General features: G+C 55.5%; 2 protein-coding genes across 4 annotated transcripts; one reads left to right on the forward strand and one right to left on the reverse strand.

The window, feature by feature from the left end:
* Positions 1-921: 921 nt before the first annotated feature.
* On the forward strand, positions 922-2,507 carry FAM187A (family with sequence similarity 187 member A). The gene has a single exon (XM_033089038.1). The coding sequence runs from the start codon at positions 957-959 to the stop codon at positions 2,199-2,201; it is 1,245 nt and encodes a 414-aa protein (XP_032944929.1). The 5' UTR covers positions 922-956; the 3' UTR covers positions 2,202-2,507.
* A 498-nt stretch (positions 2,508-3,005) lies between these two features.
* GFAP (glial fibrillary acidic protein) lies at positions 3,006-12,049 on the reverse strand. 3 transcript variants are annotated; one of them, XM_033091270.1, is made up of 10 exons: positions 11,546-12,049; positions 10,617-10,677; positions 10,330-10,425; positions 9,392-9,553; positions 8,073-8,198; positions 7,635-7,720; positions 7,056-7,099; positions 6,567-6,686; positions 5,220-5,305; positions 3,006-4,553 (listed from the first exon to the last, which is right to left on the reverse strand). In XM_033091270.1, the coding sequence occupies exons 1-10, from the start codon at positions 12,013-12,015 to the stop codon at positions 4,512-4,514; spliced, it is 1,293 nt and encodes a 430-aa protein (XP_032947161.1). In that variant the 5' UTR covers positions 12,016-12,049; the 3' UTR covers positions 3,006-4,511. The 3 variants fall into 3 exon arrangements, with proteins under 3 accessions (XP_032947161.1, XP_032947159.1, XP_032947160.1); XM_033091268.1 differs by having other exon boundaries at positions 7,635-7,855; positions 11,546-12,047; XM_033091269.1 differs by lacking the exon at positions 6,567-6,686 and having other exon boundaries at positions 7,635-7,855; positions 11,546-12,045.
* Between the last annotated feature and the right edge of the window lie 6,672 nt (positions 12,050-18,721).

An 18,721-nucleotide genomic window follows, 5' to 3' on the forward strand; every position in this document is an offset into this window, starting at 1 on the left:
CTGCAGGACTGTAGTAAGAAGTCCACACCTAATTCCCTTTCAACCTGGAATTTTCAGAGTAAAAGCCCGAATTCAATCTTTCCCTCTTCTGCAGCCCCTCGGTGGCTCGATACTCTAAATTGTGTGGGTCCACAGGATGGTCAAGGGCCCAGGAAATTAAAAGAGCTTTGCTTCCTGCCCTTAGTGTTTGCCAAGGCCGTGGCCCATAGCCCTGAGAGATGGGCACGTGCCCAACCAAATGCTGGCCACACCAGTTAACAGCCTCCACCCAAGAAACGAAAAAGCAAAATCATTAATCTTCCATGATGAAGAAACACTGGCCTCCATAGCTCTTAACGAGACTGTTTATAACCTAAAACCAATGAATGGACATTTAATTGACAAACGGTCACGGTCAAATGCTATCTCATCTGAGGCGCGGTATTTTATCCCAGGGGCTGAGTTCCTGGGCAGATTGAGCCTGGAAAAGCCCCACGCCATCAATTTAAGTCTGGCCAGCCTCCCAGGCTTCTTCAGATGGCCAGATGGGCAGGTGGGTGGGTTTCCTTCAACTCTGGGATTACCCAAAGGGAAAACCTACCCACCAGGCAGGCGGGGCAGGTCCTGGAGCAGGGAGGCAGAGATTTCCATCTAGCCCCTGCGCCCTGCTTCTCATTCCAGTTTCTCCTGACCCATTCTTGGGTGAGTGTCAGGGTTCTAGAAAGGAGAGAGAAGGCCAGGTTCTAGAATGGTTTTCCCTTGAGATCACATCTGTCACATTAGAAGGGCATCTCGTACATCAGCTGGGAATCGGTTGCCTTGCCTTTGGCCACTTCCCCTGCAGATGGTTGCTTTTCTTGGCGGCTTAATCTTTTCTTAATATAGATGCCTCCTCTGGCAGTCATTTCTAGAAGCCCCCATACGCCTTGAGTGCCTTGGTTTTGCCCTACCCACTCTGAGCCTTCCCTCGTGCACGCATGAATCTGGCCCACACCACTGTGCTGCTGTGGGCGTGGGGGAGTCTCCAGGCCTTTGAAATCGTGGAGAAGGAGAATATTTTTCAGAGGACCCCTTGCCCCGCTTTCCTGATGTTCGACAATGCAGCCTACCTGGCCGACATGAGCTTCGAGCTGCCCTGCCACTGCAAGCCCGAGGAGGTGTCTGCGGTAGTCTGGTACTATCAAAAGCATCTCGGTAGCAGCCACACCAAAGTGCTGACGGATTTTGATGGGCGCGTTCTGACCGAGGCGGCCCAGGTCCGGGTGGGCAGTGACATGCTGGTCCGCTTCAGCATTCGCATGTTCAGCCTATTGGTTTTCCGGGCCCAGCCCGAGGACTCAGGCTTGTATTTCTGTGGCACCCGCAAGGGGGACTACTTCTACGCCTACGATGTGGACATCCAGAGCAGTGAGGGAATGGTGGCCACCTTCAAGGACCAGGGCCAAGAGCCCTTTGCCGACGACTACTATGGGAGCCTCCACGTCTTCACCACCTTCTGGGAGTGGACCCCCTGTGACCGTTGTGGGGTGCGCGGGGAGCAGTGGCGCATTGGCCTCTGCTACCTGCAGAGCCCAGACCTCTCCCCACGCTTCCGCAAGACACTGCCGGACGTGGTGTCCTGTGGTTCACAGGCTGTGCCAAGAAAGCTGCGGGCCAAGGCCAGGGACCACCCACCCGAGCTGCTGGTTCAGAGCTGCATGGTACCCTGCAAAAAGGCGACGATGACCCGGGAGGGTGTGATGGCCATCTTCAACTACATATCCAAAGTGGGCAGCCGGCCCTGGGTGCCCCAGCTACCCATTCAGTTCCACCAGCAGAGGCTGGGCCACGGACTCATCATCTCCTGCCCCGGGGCCCGGCCAGAGCACGCCGTGGCCTGGGACAAGGACCAGCAGTACCTCTACCGCACACAGTACCTGAAGGGCATCAACAGGTCCATGAGGGTTTTCATCGACCATGGCAACCACCTGCACATCCGCTTCACGCAGCTAGACGACCGCGCCATCTACTATTGCTGGCGGCAGGGGGTGCGGGTCGCTGGGTTCCGACTGGGTGTGACATCTCGAGGGCGCTACAAGGTCTCATTCTCAGACCCCGAGACTCGCTCCGCTGTGGAGCTCACCCTGCTAGGGTACCTGCTCATCACGGCCGTCTTTGTCACCGTTCACCTCTGTCGTTGCTGCTGTTACTTATTTCGCTGTTGTCCCGACTTCTCCCCCTAGGCTCTCTCTTCCCCAGCTCTGAAGACCCATTGAGCTCAAAAGTGTTTTTTCAATGATACCAGATGCCTCTGGCTGGGCGTCCTGGACTGGGACGTGTGGTAAGAGGGTGTGGATCAATTCGTTAGTTACAACCTGCTCCCCATTTTCATGGGCACATCCGGGACCTGACCTGGGAAGTGGGGAAGCCTGAGGCAGGTGGGAGGTGGGGGACTGAGGCCAGGATGGAGGGAGACACGTTGTCTGACTTCACATCAGATCAGAGAAGGAAGAAGGGAACCTAATTTTTATTAAATGGCCTCTTTGGTGTTGAACAGTGTTTGAGGTGTGCTTTATTTTCTTGCCTTCGAGGATTGCCAAGTGGGTACTGGTTGAATTGGGGGTAGCAGGAAAAGGAAGAAAGAGTAAAGTGGGGTGGAGTTCATATGTGTCCCCTCTGCCTTCCTCCCCAGCCTGGTCCTGGGACTGGCCAGTAGAAATGGCGGGTTTGGGAACAAAGGTAAAGAGTAGAACAGGGGAAATGGATGAGGAAAGTAGAGATCAGATTCAGGGCTTTCCCGAGAGACTGCACCCAGGCTGGGGGCGTTAGAAGAGGGGCTGGAGCAAAGGCTGCGGTGGGGTGGGGTGGGGGGCCAGGCTGCTGTGGCAGAGCAGGGCTGGAGGTGGGATTTGTCACGTGGCTGCTGCTGTGGGAGTTTGGGCTCCTGAGATGATCAGTGATAAGAAGCAAGTTGGGTCTTGTCTAAGGCTACTTGCTGCCCCCTCCCCCCAGCCCCAGCCTCTCCGGAAGAGATAGAGTCCACTCTGGAGGAGGCCACAGCAGTTCGCTTTATTTACCTCGGTGACTAAAGGCAGCAGTGGTACCCCGAAAGTTAGCAGCTGTGGGTGGCAGGAGGGAATCATGAAAGGGCACCAAGTCTTGGAAAGTCTCCCTCCCTTTGGACTTAGAGGGGAGACGGGGACCCTGGAGTGGGTCCTGTCAGCCCCATTTCTGGGCACAGATAATCCCGTACCTACTCTCCCACCCTCAGTCTTCCCATGGAAAGCAAAGCAGATGCTCTGGGTGAAAGCCTCCAGGCTTCAGCGATGCAAACCAAGGTCTTCACTCTGCTTATGCCTCAATTTCCCAAGCTGTAAAATAGGGTGCTACCTAAAATACCGGGATACATTTTGTATTTGAGTAAAAGGGGCCCTTGGCTTAGGGAGAAACAGCAGGTCAGGGTGGGGAAGAAAGGGTCAGGTATGTTGTGGTGGCTTCACCCAGCAGTATTTGCTGGAGTCGAGAGGCAGCAGCTGCATGGGCTTGGAGGCCTGAGCGGACAGGAATTATACAGCGAGGAAGGAGCCTTTAGAACTGGGGTGAAGTGTGCACTACCCCTGTGGACAGCAGCAGCTTTCTCTCCTGTTCCAGTATCTTCAAAGGACGAGTCACTTCCTTGAGTCCCACGACCCAGAGGCCAAGTGTCACTGGTCATCCACACCCCCAGCTCTGCTACATAGCATCATCCCACTGCCTCCTCCACCCTCTCTACCTGCCCCCCACCAGCGTATATGGGGGGGTCCTCCTGGGCTTGACCTCTCTGTACTGACACCTAGGGGCCAGGCAGCCCCTCTACTCCCTCCCAGCACCATTTCCATCTCCACTTACACTAAGATCCCCTAAGTGCTGGGAATCGAGTCCCCACATGCCCACAGCATGCCCACGTGGCAGCTCAGTGGGGCTGAGACGCTTGAATCATCACTCAGAGGCCCCTCTGGAATGTGGGCAGGCCAGGAATTCTGTCTGCTGACAACTCCGGTAGCAGGACATCCCCGCCTACTCTCAGACTGGCCAGGGTCCATCTAGAAGAATGAGCCTCTGGTCAGGGCTACTTTGCCTGCAGGGACTTTCCCTTCCTGTCTCAGATCCGTTTTCCTCCAGCAGCCTGAGGAAACGCAAAAGCCTCCTACTTCCCAGATAGCTCAAAGACCTCTAACTCTGGCAACAGTTGCCATGACAACAGGGATTAGGCTACACAGCGTGATTTATTAGGTCCCAGGCCCTGCCCAACTTTTCTCCTTCCTCCCAATTCTAACTCAAGCTGCTGGCCAAGACCCTCCAGGCTGCCCCTTTTGGGGTGAGTGCGCTGTTAGTTGAAGTCGCTGGGAGTAGGGTGGGTGCTGTCTGGCAGGCCTAATGCTAAGGGAACCTAGGGCAGCAAGCTGGCATAGAAACGGAGATGGGAAAATGAGCTATCAGACGAGGGGCACCTATCCTGTTTCTGCTGCAGGCCCTTCCTGCTGTGGGGCAGGGGCCACGAAGTGGGTCCCGCCTCACACCACGTCCTTGTGCTCCTGCTTGGACTCCTTAATGACCTGTAGGGGACAGAGAAGGTGCACAGGGCCACGATTAGGAGTTCACACAGACCCCGGTCCACCATTGCTAGGCTCTGTGACCTTGGGCAGGTCCCCAGCCTTCCTGGGTCTTTCTTTTCTATGAGAGTAAGCACAGCTCCCTCATGCAGCAGTCCGGGGGGGAAATGAGATCACACCTGTAAAATCTCTTAGCACCACGCCCAGGCCCATGGTGAACTGACATGTAAGATTAGCCAGTACTCTTGCCGGTGTGATGGGGCGGGGGGCGGGGCGGGGGTGTTATGCCACATTCCCTTTTCCTATTCCTCTGGCAGGTTTCTCGAACCGAGCTGGAAACAAAGTTGGGAGTGAAAAACTGCTAACTTTAGTTTTCTTTCTCTCTCCCAGGCCTGGCATGGGTGGGGGGCTCCTGAGTCAGGGTGAGAAAGGGAGAATGCCTGAGTCAGGACCTCATCCAGTGGCCTAGGCGCCCAGGTTCCCCTTAGAACTGCCAGTAGAGGGGCTGGAGCATTGAATTATGTCCAGGTTCCTTCCCTGGGGAGCTCTTGTGAGTTATCAAGAACACTCTATGTGCCAGTCTAGGCTTTCTTCCAGAGCCTGGCCTCCAGGATTCCTAGAGGCAGCCAGCGCCTGACGGGGCCGGAATGTCAGGTCCGCTCTCCTCACCTCTCCATCTCGCGTCTCCACGCTCTTCACCACGATGTTTCTCTTGCGGTGGCCTTCTGACACGGACTTGGTGTCCAGGCTGGTTTCTGTGGGTGTGAGGAGAAAGGCGGCCTCCCGTAGGCTCTCAAGGCACTGCACATCCTTTCCCACCCGAGCTTCCTGTTACACCCCAGTCATCAGTACGAAAGTACCCAACCAGGCAGGGAGGGCCTAGGCTCTTCCAAAGGGGCTGGCCACCACCTCCCCAAGTCCCCAGTGTGTTGGGGAAGTCCTCGCTGCTCTGTCCACTGCCCTGCTCGCTCTCCTGGCCTGGCTGCATTTCAGCCCCTGTGCAAGCCCTCTCCCGGAACCTGGCTTTCTGACAACTCAGTACTGAGCAAAGGACGGAGCACATGGGCTTTGAAATCAGGCAGGCCAGAGCTCAAGTCCCAGCTCAGCCACTAACCAGCTGCACAACTGTGGGCAAGTTAATATACTTCTCCCAGCCTCAGTTTCCTCATCTGCTAAAGGGGATGATGGAGCCCACTTCTCTAGGTGTCAGTGAGGAGTCAGTTAACTGAAATAATGTATGTTAAGTGACTGACACACGTTAGTGCTCAATACATGTAGGTCCCTTTCCTGTCCCCCTTCCCCTTTCCTACTTCTTTCTGCCACTTCTCTGGGCCCTAATGACCCTTTACTGGCAGTGCTGCCTCTAGCCAGTCCACCTGGTTAGCCAGATGCTGAACTAAGCCCTGGGACATACATATCTAGTGTTTCTAAATTTCTAGCTTAGAAGATTTTTCCATAGCTGAGAATCATTTGAAGGCCACCTACAAGTAAGAAGTAATTTAGTTTTTCTCTCCCTCAGAGAGAAAACTATAACATATCACACTCACTAATGTTTAAAATTAAGAGCAGGGAACATAAAACTTTATTCACTACAAGAGTGCAATCCAGGGGGAAATAATCCTCTGGGCTGAATCAGCACGGAGCTGAGCAAGGGAGCCTCAGGGCCATACGAATCGAGCAGAGAGCCTGGCATCCCGGCAGAGGGAGACCCAAGGGGTCTTCCCAGCGATGGCAAAGAGGTGAGGCAGAGGCTGGCGTTGGCTCAGAACCCCCAGAGTGTCTCGTCTGAGCACCGAAGGGCACATCACCTTGAACCCTGGCCACCCCTGCTAGTTTAACCTACATTTGCCTTGTGCCAGGGCCTGAGCTGGGCACTAAGGTTTCTGGAAAGATGACACAGCCTAGCCCTGTCGGAAAACCTGGGAGGAGGGAGCCCAAGAAGATGGGGAAACGGGCTTGGGGAGGCTCCCTCCCTGCCAAGCGAGAAAAGCACCATCTCTGAGGCAGGCAGCTAACCAAGAACTGGCGGGGCTCCATTTACAATGTGCTGAGCCTGAATTGGTATAACTTGTACTGTGAGGCTTTTGAGATATCTTGTGACCTTGTTGCCTTCCCCTTCGTTGGTGCCTTTGCCCCCTGTAGTGACAAGCAATTTGAAAAAAAACAAACAAAACATAAAACACTCAGATGGGCAGAGCTTGCTCAGGGATCTGTGGACAGGACAGAGGTTGAGACCCTTACCCAGGTCTGTGGTGGAACGGGGTGCAGGGATGGGGATGCGGGACACAGGGCAGAGCAGGACAAAGAGAGGCTGCAAGCCCCACGCGGAATGCCCTGGGGTGATGTATTCTGGCTGGAAGTTCTGCAGTGAACCATGAAAGCCCTTATGGAGAGCCCTGGACTCCTTTGCCCAGGTCCTCAGCCCCAGGCCAGAGCTGCAGCCCACAGGCCTGGGGGAGGAGGCAGGAATCCAATACTCTGGCCACATGGCCCTGCTTTACTGACCTCGGATCTGCAGGTTGGAGAAGGTCTGCACAGGAATGGTGATGCTGAAAGACAGCAGAAGGAGAGGAGTGACCAGGCGGCCTAAGGACGTCCCAGGTCAGGTCCTGGTCCAGGGTTATCATGACAGCTGCATTTCTTAGCTTTCCCCAGCAGCTGTCATGTTCCCTGGAGCTCCAAGAGTCTGCAAGAGGCTTGGTGTCATCTGTGAACAGCTCCATTTGATGGAGAGTGGGGGCTTGAAGGATGGCAGAAGGGAGGGAAGAGTGGCAAAGAAAGTTGAAGAAGCAGAAAAGATAGGTCAGGGGAAATGCAGTCCAATCTTTGTTTGGAGGGAGTGGGGGTGGGGGGAGCCTTTTAGTTTAGGGGGTGACCCAAGTCCTTGCCCTAGGACCTAATCAGCATTGGTTGAATTGAATCCATTCATTCATTCATCAAACATTTATTGAATACCTGCTGGGTGTTAGGCCAGCACTGTGCTGGGTACTGGGATAGGAGGGGGGCTGGACACGAGGCTGAATAAGACCGTCCCTGAAGCGAGGACAGCAGGACGGATTCCCTAGGGCTGTGATCAGGGCTCACCGGTTCTCCTCGCCCTCCAGCAGCTTCCTGTAGGTGGCAATCTCAATGTCCAGGGCCAGCTTGATGTTGAGCAGGTCCTGATACTCCTGCAGGTGGCGGGCCATCTCGTCCTTGAGGCTTTGCCCCTCCTCCTCCAGCCGGGCCAGCGCCTCCTGGTAACTGGCTGCCTCCCGAGCATGGCGTTCCTCCTGCTCCCTCATCTGCCTCTCCAGGGACTCGTTCTGTGGGGTGGTGCCAGCCGGTCCCTCGAGGCCTCGTCATGCCGCATAGCCCTGGGACCGGACTCACTCCGGAGGGCTTTGAGGACCCCCCGCCCCCCCAGTCCTGGTCCCCAGCATCCCCTAGGGTGGCAGGGGCCTTCCTCGGCTCCCCAGTCTTGGCTGCCCAGTCTCAACTCACTGCTCTTGTCCACCCACCTCTGGCCCTGCCCACGCTCACCGTGCCACGCAAGGACTCCAGGTCGCAGGTCAAGGCCTGCAGCTGGCGCCGGTAGTCGTTCGCCTCGTGCTTGGCCTGGCGGAGCAGCTCTGCGTTGCGGGCAGCAGCATCTGTCAGGTCTGCAAACTAGATGGGGAAAGGGTCCTACGCAAGGTGCAGGCTGCAACCGCACATGGGCTGCTGTGTGGGCCCGTGGGAAGCATGGTCTCTGGGAAATCAGGGAGGTGGGCAGGACCCCAACGTTGTCCAGGTCACCCCACGTCATTGGTCCTGGGTGAGATTATTCCCAACAGCTGTGACCCATGGACAGGGGACACAGAAGCCATCTCCAGCCCGGAGCACAGTGCATGGTCAGAGAATGAATGAATGAGCAGTGTTTGCCACAGAATCCAAAATCTGCACTGGCAGCTCTATCTCTGTCCTCCCCCACCGTAGACAGTGGATTCTGATGAGCAGATACCTGGGTGCTAATAGCCCTCCCTCCCCCAGCTTGCAGTGAATTCCTCATGGCTCCCATCGGCCTCAGTCTGCTCAGAACCATCACTGGCCTCTGCCACTCACACTGCTCAGCTCGGTGCCCTGGGCGACCATCTCTGGGCCCCCACCTCTTGTGCTTTTCAGTCTCCAGGCCTCTGCACAGGCTCTGTCCTGCGCTCAGAATGCCCCTTTCCTTTTCTCTTCATGTCCATAACCTGCCAGCCCTGCTTAGGCCAAATGCCCTTCCTTCTATGGTACCTTCCCTGATCCCCACATTGCATATAGACTCTGCCCTGCAGTGTTCTCTACAGACACCATGTGTGGTGCCCAGCACATTTCCCTGCTCACACATACCTCTGTAGCCTGGGCAGTGTCTGGCATGCAGGAGATGATCAACAACCCAGGACACAGATGGCGGAGGCATCAAGAACGCAGGCTCCCAAGTGAAATGGCAGGGGTTGGAAATCTAGTTTTAACCCTTAGAAGCTGTGTGACTTTGGGGAAATTAGTTAACCTTTCTGGGCTTCAGTTCTCTCATCTGTCAAAGAACAGTCCCTACTTCATAGTAAGATAATCCATTCAAAGCAGAGGGCCTGGCATACAACAGTGTTTAGTAGCAACTAGTTATAGTAACAAATATTACTCCTATTTATTATGATGAAAAATAATAATAAGTACTTAATGGTACGTATGTGACCCTGGGCAAGTCACCTCACTTCTCTGGTGAAGGTCAGTCACCAGAGAGGATCCTCTCCCAGCTTCCTCTACCCTCCTTCCCCAATTCTCTTGCATGGAGCCAGGAGGGCTGCCTGGAGGAGGCTGGCTGGCCCAGTCAGGGTTACCTTGGACCGGTACCACTCCTCCGCCTCGTGCATGTTGCTGGATGCCACGGCCTCATACTGTGTACGGATCTCTCTCAGGGCTGCTGTGAGGTCCGGCTTGGCCACATCCAGCTCCACATGGACCTGTTGCCGAGCCAGCTGCTCCTGGAGCTCCCGCACCTCCTGGCCCGGGTAAGAGAAGGGATAGCGGGGCTCAGGGGAACAGGCTGCAACCGGGGTTCCCCACAGCATCAGATCCTCTTCTGCCAGCCCCTCGGACTCAGACGTTGGCTAAGGGGAATGGGACAGTCCCAGTACATGGGGAGACTAGTCCAGGTTAGGGGAGGCATGGGCTAGTTTGGGGGCCTCACTGTCCTCCTCCCAGGCCTGGACAGGCAGGAGCACTGAAAGTGTGCCTGGGTCCTCATGGGAGAGTGACTGAGTCCCTGTGGGGAGTAGGTGTGCCTAGGGGTTCCCAGGGTCCATAGGGTCATGGATGCTGAATCTATGATCTGAGGTCAGAGCTCAGAGGGATCTTTTTTTATTATGAATGGTTCTCACTTAAATGGAGAGAGATGGCAGAGGGAGTGGAGTCAGAGAGACTGCCTGTGTGACCTTAGCCAGTTTTTTAACCTCTGAGCTTCAGTGTCCTTCTCTGTGAAAAAGGTAATACTGGAAGGGTTCCTATCTCACAAAGCTGTAGTGAAGAAAAAATGAGGCAACAGGCCCTTGTAATTCTCAGTAAGTGGAGTGTGTGTCTGTGTGCATTTTACCAGGGGCTGTTGATGTTCTCATGTCTGTCTCTGTCTCCCTCAGTCTCTCTGTGCATCTGTTTCTCTTCCTGTATTAAATCTCTCTCTTTCTCTCTGTCAGTCTCTGTTTCTTTCTCTCTGTCTCTGAGTCTCTCTCTCTCTGTTTCATCTCTGTGTTGTCCTTTCGTCCCTCTGCTCCAGCATTACCTCCTCATGAATCTTCCTCAAGAACTGGATTTCCTCCTCCAGAGACTCAATCTTTCTCTCCAGGTCCAGGCGGGCCAGGGTGGCTTCATCTGCTTCCTGGAATAGGGAGGAGACAAAGGGCTGCTGTGACTCCAGACTCTTCCTCATTCGCTAGCTTTGTCTGATCTCCCCTTCTGGAGCTAGAAAAGCAGCACATTGCTCGGGAGGGTTGGGCTTGGGGCTGTGTTTGGGTGGGCTGCCATCAACACTTTCCCCCCTCCTGTGCCCCACCCCTCCACCCTCCTGACCTGTCGATAGGCAGCTAGGTTGTTCTCAGCCTCCAGCCTCAGGTTGGTTTCATCCTGGAACCTGGGGTAGGGGGACACATTCCTGGGTCAAGGCTCTTCTGAGGACTCTTGGACCCCGGCCCCTGGAGGTGGCTGCCAGACAGACCCCCATGACAAGTGGAGTGGCAGGAGGAGTGAGGGGCAGAGGGGTCTTACACAGAACCTTGGCCAGAAGAGTGAGCAGAGAAGCGCCTTTGTTTCAACTCATTACTAAGGGGCCTTATCAGGGTTGCTGCACCTGCTGCTGCTCACACAGGCGCTTCCACCAACGTGCACTCACTGCTGCACGCACAAACACACACGTCCTCCTGCACTCCAGGGCACAAATGCATGCTGGGCCAGCTCAGCAGAGCACCAAGCCCCTGGGGTTTCCTCTGGCCTTTGGAAATGGATTTTATTAAGATCTCCGCTTCACGGCTGTGCATGCTGAGTGCCTTGACTCTGATCACGAACTGGTGACAGGCAGTCACCTGTGTTCTGAAGCCAGGCCTGCCTGCTCTTTCCCGCATTCCCTCTACCCCAGAGCTCCGTCCTCCTCGTGCAAACCAACCTTCCCTTCCAATTCCTCCTTTAGACAGACGCAGGCTCAGAATCGGTGAGTTCCCCGCCCACGGTCACAATGCCCCACAGTGAATGAAAGGCACAGGCCCTGCCTGCTGGGGTCCCTGACTACTGCACAGGGCTCCCCGGTGTGGAGGTGCTGACGGTCTTTGGGAATAAGATCCCTGAGGCTCTGGGCCTTCTTCCAGTCCCTCCCAGAGGAGCAGAAACCAGGGAACAGGGCGACAGAGGCCCCTCCCTCCCCAGACCCAGCAGGCCTGCAGGCACTTCCTCTTAGGGGCTCAGTCCTCCCTGCTCACGAGGCCCCTCTCCCCTGGCCCTCTCCTCACTTCTGCCTCAGGGTGCCCAGGTCCTGTGCCAGATTGTCTCTCTCTGCCTCCAGCCGGGCGTTGCTGGCGGTGAGTTGATCAAGGCGCAGGCGCAACTCGCGAAGCTCAGCCTGGTAGATGTCAGCCAGCTTGGTGGGCTCCTTGGCACGCAGCTGGTTCAGCTCAGCAGCCAGCGCCTTGTTCTGCTGCTCCAGGAAGCGCACCTTCTCGATGTAGCTGGCAAAGCGGTCATTGAGCTCCATCATCTCGGCCCGCTCACTGGCCCGCGTCTCCTTGAAGCCAGCGTTGAGTGCCCCAGCCAGGGAGAAGTCCACCCGGGCTGGGAGTGGGGGTGGCATCCGAGCCAGGGAGAGGCGGGTTCCAGGACCCAGGTGGCGGCCACTGGGAGTCAGGCCTCTCACCACCATCTCGGAGGAGGAGACATAGGAGCGGCGCGCAGCCACAGCTGAGGTGGCCCGTCTCCTCTCCATCCTGGTCTGGCTCTGCTGGCTCCTGGGATGTGAGAGCTTTATGGAGGAGTGGGCTGGCCTGGCACTGCTCAGACTGCCCCTGGCAGCACCCTCTGGCATAGCCTGAGGGGGTGGGGCTGGGCTGCATCCCAGCCATGGGGAGAGCTCCTCACCCCACCAGAGGCAGGGCCTCCTGGGCACAGACAGAGGTACGGATGGGCAGTGCCTGGGGCCAGATGTGGGGCCTGGGGCCTGGTCACTGGGCAAGAGACCCTCTCTCTAGGAAGGTGGGTCAAGAAAGGGCTGGACCAGTTGACCTCTGACCTTCCAACTCTTACATCCTATAACCCAGGCCTTCCCTCACTCAGCACTCCTCCTTCTAGTGCCTGCTAGGTGCTGGCAATTTGACAAATACAAACCTGTTCCATACACTCAAGGAACCGTGTATGTTACAGATTCCTGCTGAGCCCCGTTTCCAACAGATTGCTGGAGACCTCCCCTCTGAACACAGGCAGCCCACGTTCTTGCTTTCTCCCCATTCCCTGGAGTTCTGAGACTCTTGACTAGAATTGGACACCAGCCCTTTGCGGGGTCAATTGAGGCCTCTGTCTAACAGAGGGGGGATGATGGAAGGAACTTGGGGGTCCTGAGAGGGCAAGAGGGAGCAGGCACTGCACTCTCTGGCTCTCACCCTGGGCCACTCTTAAGCCCCCGCCTCGGTCTCACCCTCCCTCGCCCAGTGTCCCTGCACCCCATCCCCCGAGCCCGCGCCTTGACAACTCCACAAAGCAGTTATGAATGAGCTGGCTGTCCCTATTCCCATCTTTGTTCCTGCAATACCCTGTTTCCCTGGCCACCCCTCACCTCACTCTCACTGGAGATTTATCTCCTTCGAGTTCCCACATATCAGGCTGAGAACATGGGAAAGGCCTCTGGGATGGTGGGTTTGGGAACCCAGGAGCCACCGGGTCTAAACTGAGAACCTGGAACCTGGACCCTGTTGCCCCTTGGGTCTTCAAATCTCTCTACCCCTTCTACTGTCATCTTGCAGGGTTGGCACCCTGCACGGACCCCCACCCATCTGTGTCCTTGGACCTCTGAGAAGCGGGCAGCCTTCTTCTCCCTGCCCTCAGTCACCCTGCCCAGGACCCCCACCTATCTGTGTCCTTGGACCTCTGAGAAGCGGGCAGCCTTCTTCTCCCTGCCCTTGGTCACTCTGCCCAGGACCCCCACCCATCTGTGTCCTTGGACCTCTGAGAAGCGGGCAGCCTTCTTCTCCCTGCCCTCACTCTGTGCACTGCCCATGCCTGGGCCTCTGATGCTTTTTCCCGGACACTTGCTGAATGGAGCCTTGTTCTCCACCGCCAGTGAGGGCGCCACACAGCAAAGGCGGCCCCCAGGGGGATGTGCTGTTTTTACCCCAAGATGCCAGGCTGTTAGGCGGGGTACAGCCCAAGCCCCCTGTTCAAAGAGCTTCTCGGAAAACATCTGAGGGGGGCTGGGGCGCAGCTGGGAGCAGGCTCTGTGCCCACCCCTGGCCATTGTATCTGTGCCAAGGTGAGTCATTCAGTGGGCACTTGGGGAAGGCCCTGGGGGGTGGCCAGCCCAGCATTGCCAGGTCTCCAGCTCCGCAGACAAGGCCTGACTGCTCACCCTCTCCCCAGCTCTCAGACCCAGCCCAAGCCCCTGAGCCCCAGCCCAGGCCATACCCTTACCCCACGCTGGGAGAGATGCTTTTCATTTGGGCATGATATGAGCTGCCTGCTGAGGTTTCCCCTGTGACTCTTAGTGCAGAGAGAAGAGGTAAGAGTCCCTATGTCTCTAGCCAGGGCCAGAGCAGTGACATGGGAAGGAGAATCTTGAGGAGAGGGCGCCTAGTGACTTTTGATCCAGCTGTGGGTTTGGGAGCTGGGGAAGGACAGGGCTTCTTAAAGGAAGAGCAAGACTGGGGACAAACCCTTATCCTGTTCTCTGTGGCCAGGAGTGGCTGGCCTTCCAGCTTGCCGTGCAAGTCACAGTGTATAACCTCCTCTTCTTGTAAATGAAATCTAGTTGAAATGAGTGCCACGCAGCCCTGGAGAGAAAAGATAGAACAAGAGTAAGAGGTGCCTGTCAGTGATGCTGAATGATGCGTGAGATACAGGTGTGTTTCAGCAGCAGCAAATGGAGGCCCCACTTTCACCCCCTTCAGCCACCTCCCTGGGCCCCTGTCATAGGCCCAGGCTTCTTGCTCCATCTTTAAGCCCCATCCAACCCTCAGACCCATCCCGGAACTCAGCCTTTACCTATCTCAAGATAGGTAACAGAGAGCCAACTAGGGAGAAAGACTTGGTTGTGATTGTGTGCCCCACTTTCATTACTTTTTTATTACACATTCATTGTAGAAAAATTAGAAATTACAGATACACACAGACACACACACAAAAAAGGGAATTAACCATAATTTTGCCACCTGGAGATAAACACTACCAGATTTTTTCCCCACACATATAAATTCAGTTTTTTACAAGTGGGCTCATGCTGTACAAATTACTTTGTAATTTGCTTTTTTTCAGTCAACAATATGTTGTGAACATTTTTCCATATCAATAAATATTTATCTACATCATCATTTTAACAGCTGCATGGTTTTTCACAACATGCATTCATTTAACCAAATTATAGTTATGTTCTCTCTCTCTCTCTCTCTCTCTCTCTCTCTCAGATCACACTATCATGCACACCTGCCCCATCAAATGGTGCTTCCTCTCTTGCTTCCCCAACCCGAGGGCCTCAACATCTGGAGCCTCAGGCCAATCCCTAGACCACCTTCTGGATTAGACAGAAAGCTAAAGGCCAGGGGGAGAGGATGCCTGGGCGCCCCGCACAGGGCCTTCAGCCAAGCCGTGCCCTGCTTCAAGCTGAGATGAGAACGAGGTGACCTCCTACTCGCTGTGCCCCTTCCCTATATCAAAACCTGCCAGGATGCCCTCTTACCCACAGAGCCCAAAGGCCTCCAGACCAATACCACACCTGGCCTCAACGCACACACGAGGTGCCCAGCATTTTCCAAATTTGCCAGCCTCTAATTCAAGTGGCTGTTTTGCCATTGGACTGCTGCCCACTGGCTCCACTCAAGCCCCTGCCCCTCTCCCGGTGCCTGGCACAGCATGGTGGGCAGCAAACGTGGGTGGGATGAAAAGAATATGGGTCTTTCTGGCTGACCCCTTGCAGACTGCTGAGTCTGTCCATCTTATGGCCCAGCCCTAAGAAAGGGAACCTGGCGCTCACGGCCACTAGATGGCAGTGCTCAGCTGCCCAGGTCCTAGTGGCTGTGAGGCCGCAGCCTTTCAGAGGCAGGGACAAAGCGGTCTCAGCCGTAGTGGGCAGGCTTTCCAAAACCCAAATTTGTATCACATAGAAGAAGCATCACCCCCTTATTCTCTAGAGTTGCCTCTGACTGCTATGGCAATGCCCTCTAGGTCAGAGAGCAAAGCCATGGCCACTCAATAGCTGTATGGTATTGGCTGACTTCCAGAACCTTCTGAGCCTCCATATTCACATCTGTAAAATGCGGACTCCCTATACTTACTTCCTTGGCAGTTATGAGGATAAAATCGGTGAGAGCCAGACATAGCAGGCGCTCGACAAATCATAGCTACTATTTCATAACACCTACCAGGTGCTTCACATATCTACATGTTAGCACATTTGTGATGGGGTGAGCTCAGAGGGGTGGGAGCTGGGTCCACCAGAAGGGCTGCCATGTCCTATTGACTCCACTGGGGATGAGGGAGGGACAGAGGACAGTGTGTGGGCAGCCCCCTACTCCGACCCACACACACACAACGGGCAGTTACTGGCAGTGTGGATAGGAGGCCGGGGGTAGCACCCAGTGAGGAGAGTGTGGGAGTCAGCACCGTTTGGCCTAGACCACTGCTGGCTTAGCCGTCAGGGGACACATACAAACTATCTCCACCTGCCCCAGAGGAGACTCAGAGCTGAGGCTGTTTCCCAGCCTGCTTTCCCGCCTCCCTGTCTCCTCCATCCTTGCTCTGCCTCAACCCGAGACTACAGGCCCCAACTCTATTCAGTTTGAGAAGTTCTTGGTGTGTCAACATCTCCCATAGGAGTGGGTCTTTTCTGCACCTCAGCCTGAGGCTTCCCAAGGAAAGGGGCCGTGCCTCCCCCCATGGATGGGACTTCCTAATGCTAAGACCTATGTCTCATCAGACTGGGATCACCCTAAAAATAAGATGTCTCCCACTTCTGACTAAGGTACCCACAGGACAGGAGTCACCCTCTCCCCTTGGATGGGAGCTCCCTGATGTGAGAACCCATGGTTCACAGTCAGCTGGGAGCTCCTTCAGGGCAGGGGTTGTCTCCCCCTTCCAGGTGGAGGAGGGCTCCCTCACGCCAGGGTGGGTCCCTTCTCCCATCCACAGCCCATGCCCAGCCAGGCTCTGCTGGTTAGAAGCTCCTAACTCCAGTGGCTGAAGAAGGGCTCCTGGCTGAACTCCTAGACTCCTTCTCCCTCTTCCCTGCATCAGAGGCACAGCTCACTCACCTTCGCAGACCCAGGGGCCAGGCTGCTGTGTTGGGGTTAATAAGCTCGGGCTCTTTCTCTCCTCCCCCAGCCAGGGCCTGCTTCAGTCTCCCTCCACTTCTTAGCCTCTAACCCTGAGAGTGGCTTTTTAATTGCTTTCCCCTATCTGCCCTGCTCCCCACTCCCCTCCGTCTCCCTGCCTGACTGCGTCCCTCTAGGAGGATGAGAGGCAGGGACCAGATATATTCCTGGCAGGAGGAGAGGACTGGCGGGTGGTCTGTAATTTCCAATCCAGTGGTCCTTCATATGGACAGGATGAGCCCGGGAATGGGGGTGGGAGTTCTGTGGGCGAGCTGAGGGGAGCCCTTGTGGGGAGCTAGAAAACAGCCATCGTCTCTAGGCCCCCAGGGTGACTCTAATAACTTTCAACCCCCAAACCTCCATCCCAAAGCCCTCCTGGGTCCCTCTGCACAAAAGAACTATGGAGGAGGGGAAGACAGCCATGTGCTAGATTCTTTCTGGGAACCAGGATCCCCCAAACTTCGCCAAGAGCCAAAGGGACATTCCTGGGAGAACCTGGGGACAGGTGAGCAGGGGTCTGGGAGGCAGGATTCCTGAGTTAGCAGCTGCCAAGGAGGCTTCCCACGTGGTGACGGGGTCCCCTGTGGGGGCCAAGCTGGTGGCCGGGAGAAAGCCCAGTTCCCTCCCATTGACAGGTCCCAACACTGATGGTTTGGCTTACACTCAGGTAACAGGGACAGGTGCCATCCTAATTCCCTGCATGAAGGGACCATGTCTGTCTCTGTCTGAAGCTCCTGGCAGTGAGCCCAGTTCTCTGAACTGGGCAGGAATTTGTACCCGAGTGGGGTCCAGGCCTGAGCTGCACGGCTTGAGGTGGATGGAAAGGGGCTGAGAAGAGACTACATCTAAACTCCCAGAGGTGGCGAGGGGCTCTGCAAATCCCCCTCAGGTGGCAGAGGCCAGGTAAAGCAGGGAGAAGGACCTAAGAGCAGGCTGGGCCCATAGCAGATGGGGGAGCCCTTGATTGTTGTGTCTCGAGGATTACGCTCTTTATGTAAGAACAATCCATTCTTAGAGCCTTGTCACTGCCTACAGATGTCAGCTGCGATCTGGCTGGCAGCTCGCTGCCCCCTTGGTCCCCGTCAGCTCTCAGCAAAGATGGGGCCAGCCGGGCAGCCTTTCAGCGAGTGGGCACACACAGCCTGACCTCCCATGATTGAGGGCAGGAGCCACATGTGCTTAACTCCATCGGCAGTCTTTGTACATTTAATGGGTCACCCGAGAGCACATTTTGCATCATGGAGCCACAAGTGTTTGCTGAGTGAATGGCCAGCTGCAGAACACCCTTGTCTAGAGTGACCTTTTCCACTTGCGTCAGCTGCCCCCAGCCCAAAAGGATTCTGCCTCATGCAATGGACCCTGTTGTGTGAAGCTTGCCCTCCTGGCCCTGGTTGCCAGCTGCCTTGCCCTGTGCCTGCTGCCTCTGCACTTGCAGGGGTGATGGTGACAATCAAATGAGATAATATATGTGAGGGCCGCAGGAAATGGGAAGTTATTCAATTTGAATCCAACCGGCACTCACGGAGGCCTCCTGAGGTCACAGCACCACGCCAGGCCGCTAGGGGCTACCAATGTGAAGCTGTGACTGCCTCTGTGGCAATCATGGGGCACAGGGGGAAAGAAACTCATTAAGACTAATTGGGGGGGAGGGAACCCCAGGCACATGGACAGAAATGATGTCTGTTCACTTCTAAAGGGAAGCAGCTTGGTGCCGAGCAAAGGACCGACCCCAGTTTGAATCCTGGTGCTGTCTAACTCCAGGCATGTTTTGTTAACCGTTTTGTGTCGGTTTCCTCACTATACCCCGTAAGACCCTGAAGTTTTGGGAAGGTGCCTGCAGCTGGTAGGAGGATCTCAGTTCTCTGCTTTGTGCCCTTCCTTCTCTCCAGTCCTCCAAAAAGGAGTCAACACGGAGCGGGGAGGGGCTCACCAGGCTGTGGGGGGGAGGCTGCTCCCCAGAATAGTGAGGACTCATTTGAAATTAGCAGAATTATTTACACACCACTCGCAATGTGCTAAATGCCTTTTAACATAACATGTTTGTTTTCAGAAGCAAGTTAAACACAGACTCCTGTAATTTTGTTTACACTAGTAATTCATTCAGACAGCCACGTCTTCCTG

The sequence above is a fragment of the Rhinolophus ferrumequinum genome, chromosome 21, assembly GCF_004115265.2.
Source record: "Rhinolophus ferrumequinum isolate MPI-CBG mRhiFer1 chromosome 21, mRhiFer1_v1.p, whole genome shotgun sequence".
NCBI lineage: Eukaryota > Metazoa > Chordata > Mammalia > Chiroptera > Rhinolophidae > Rhinolophus > Rhinolophus ferrumequinum.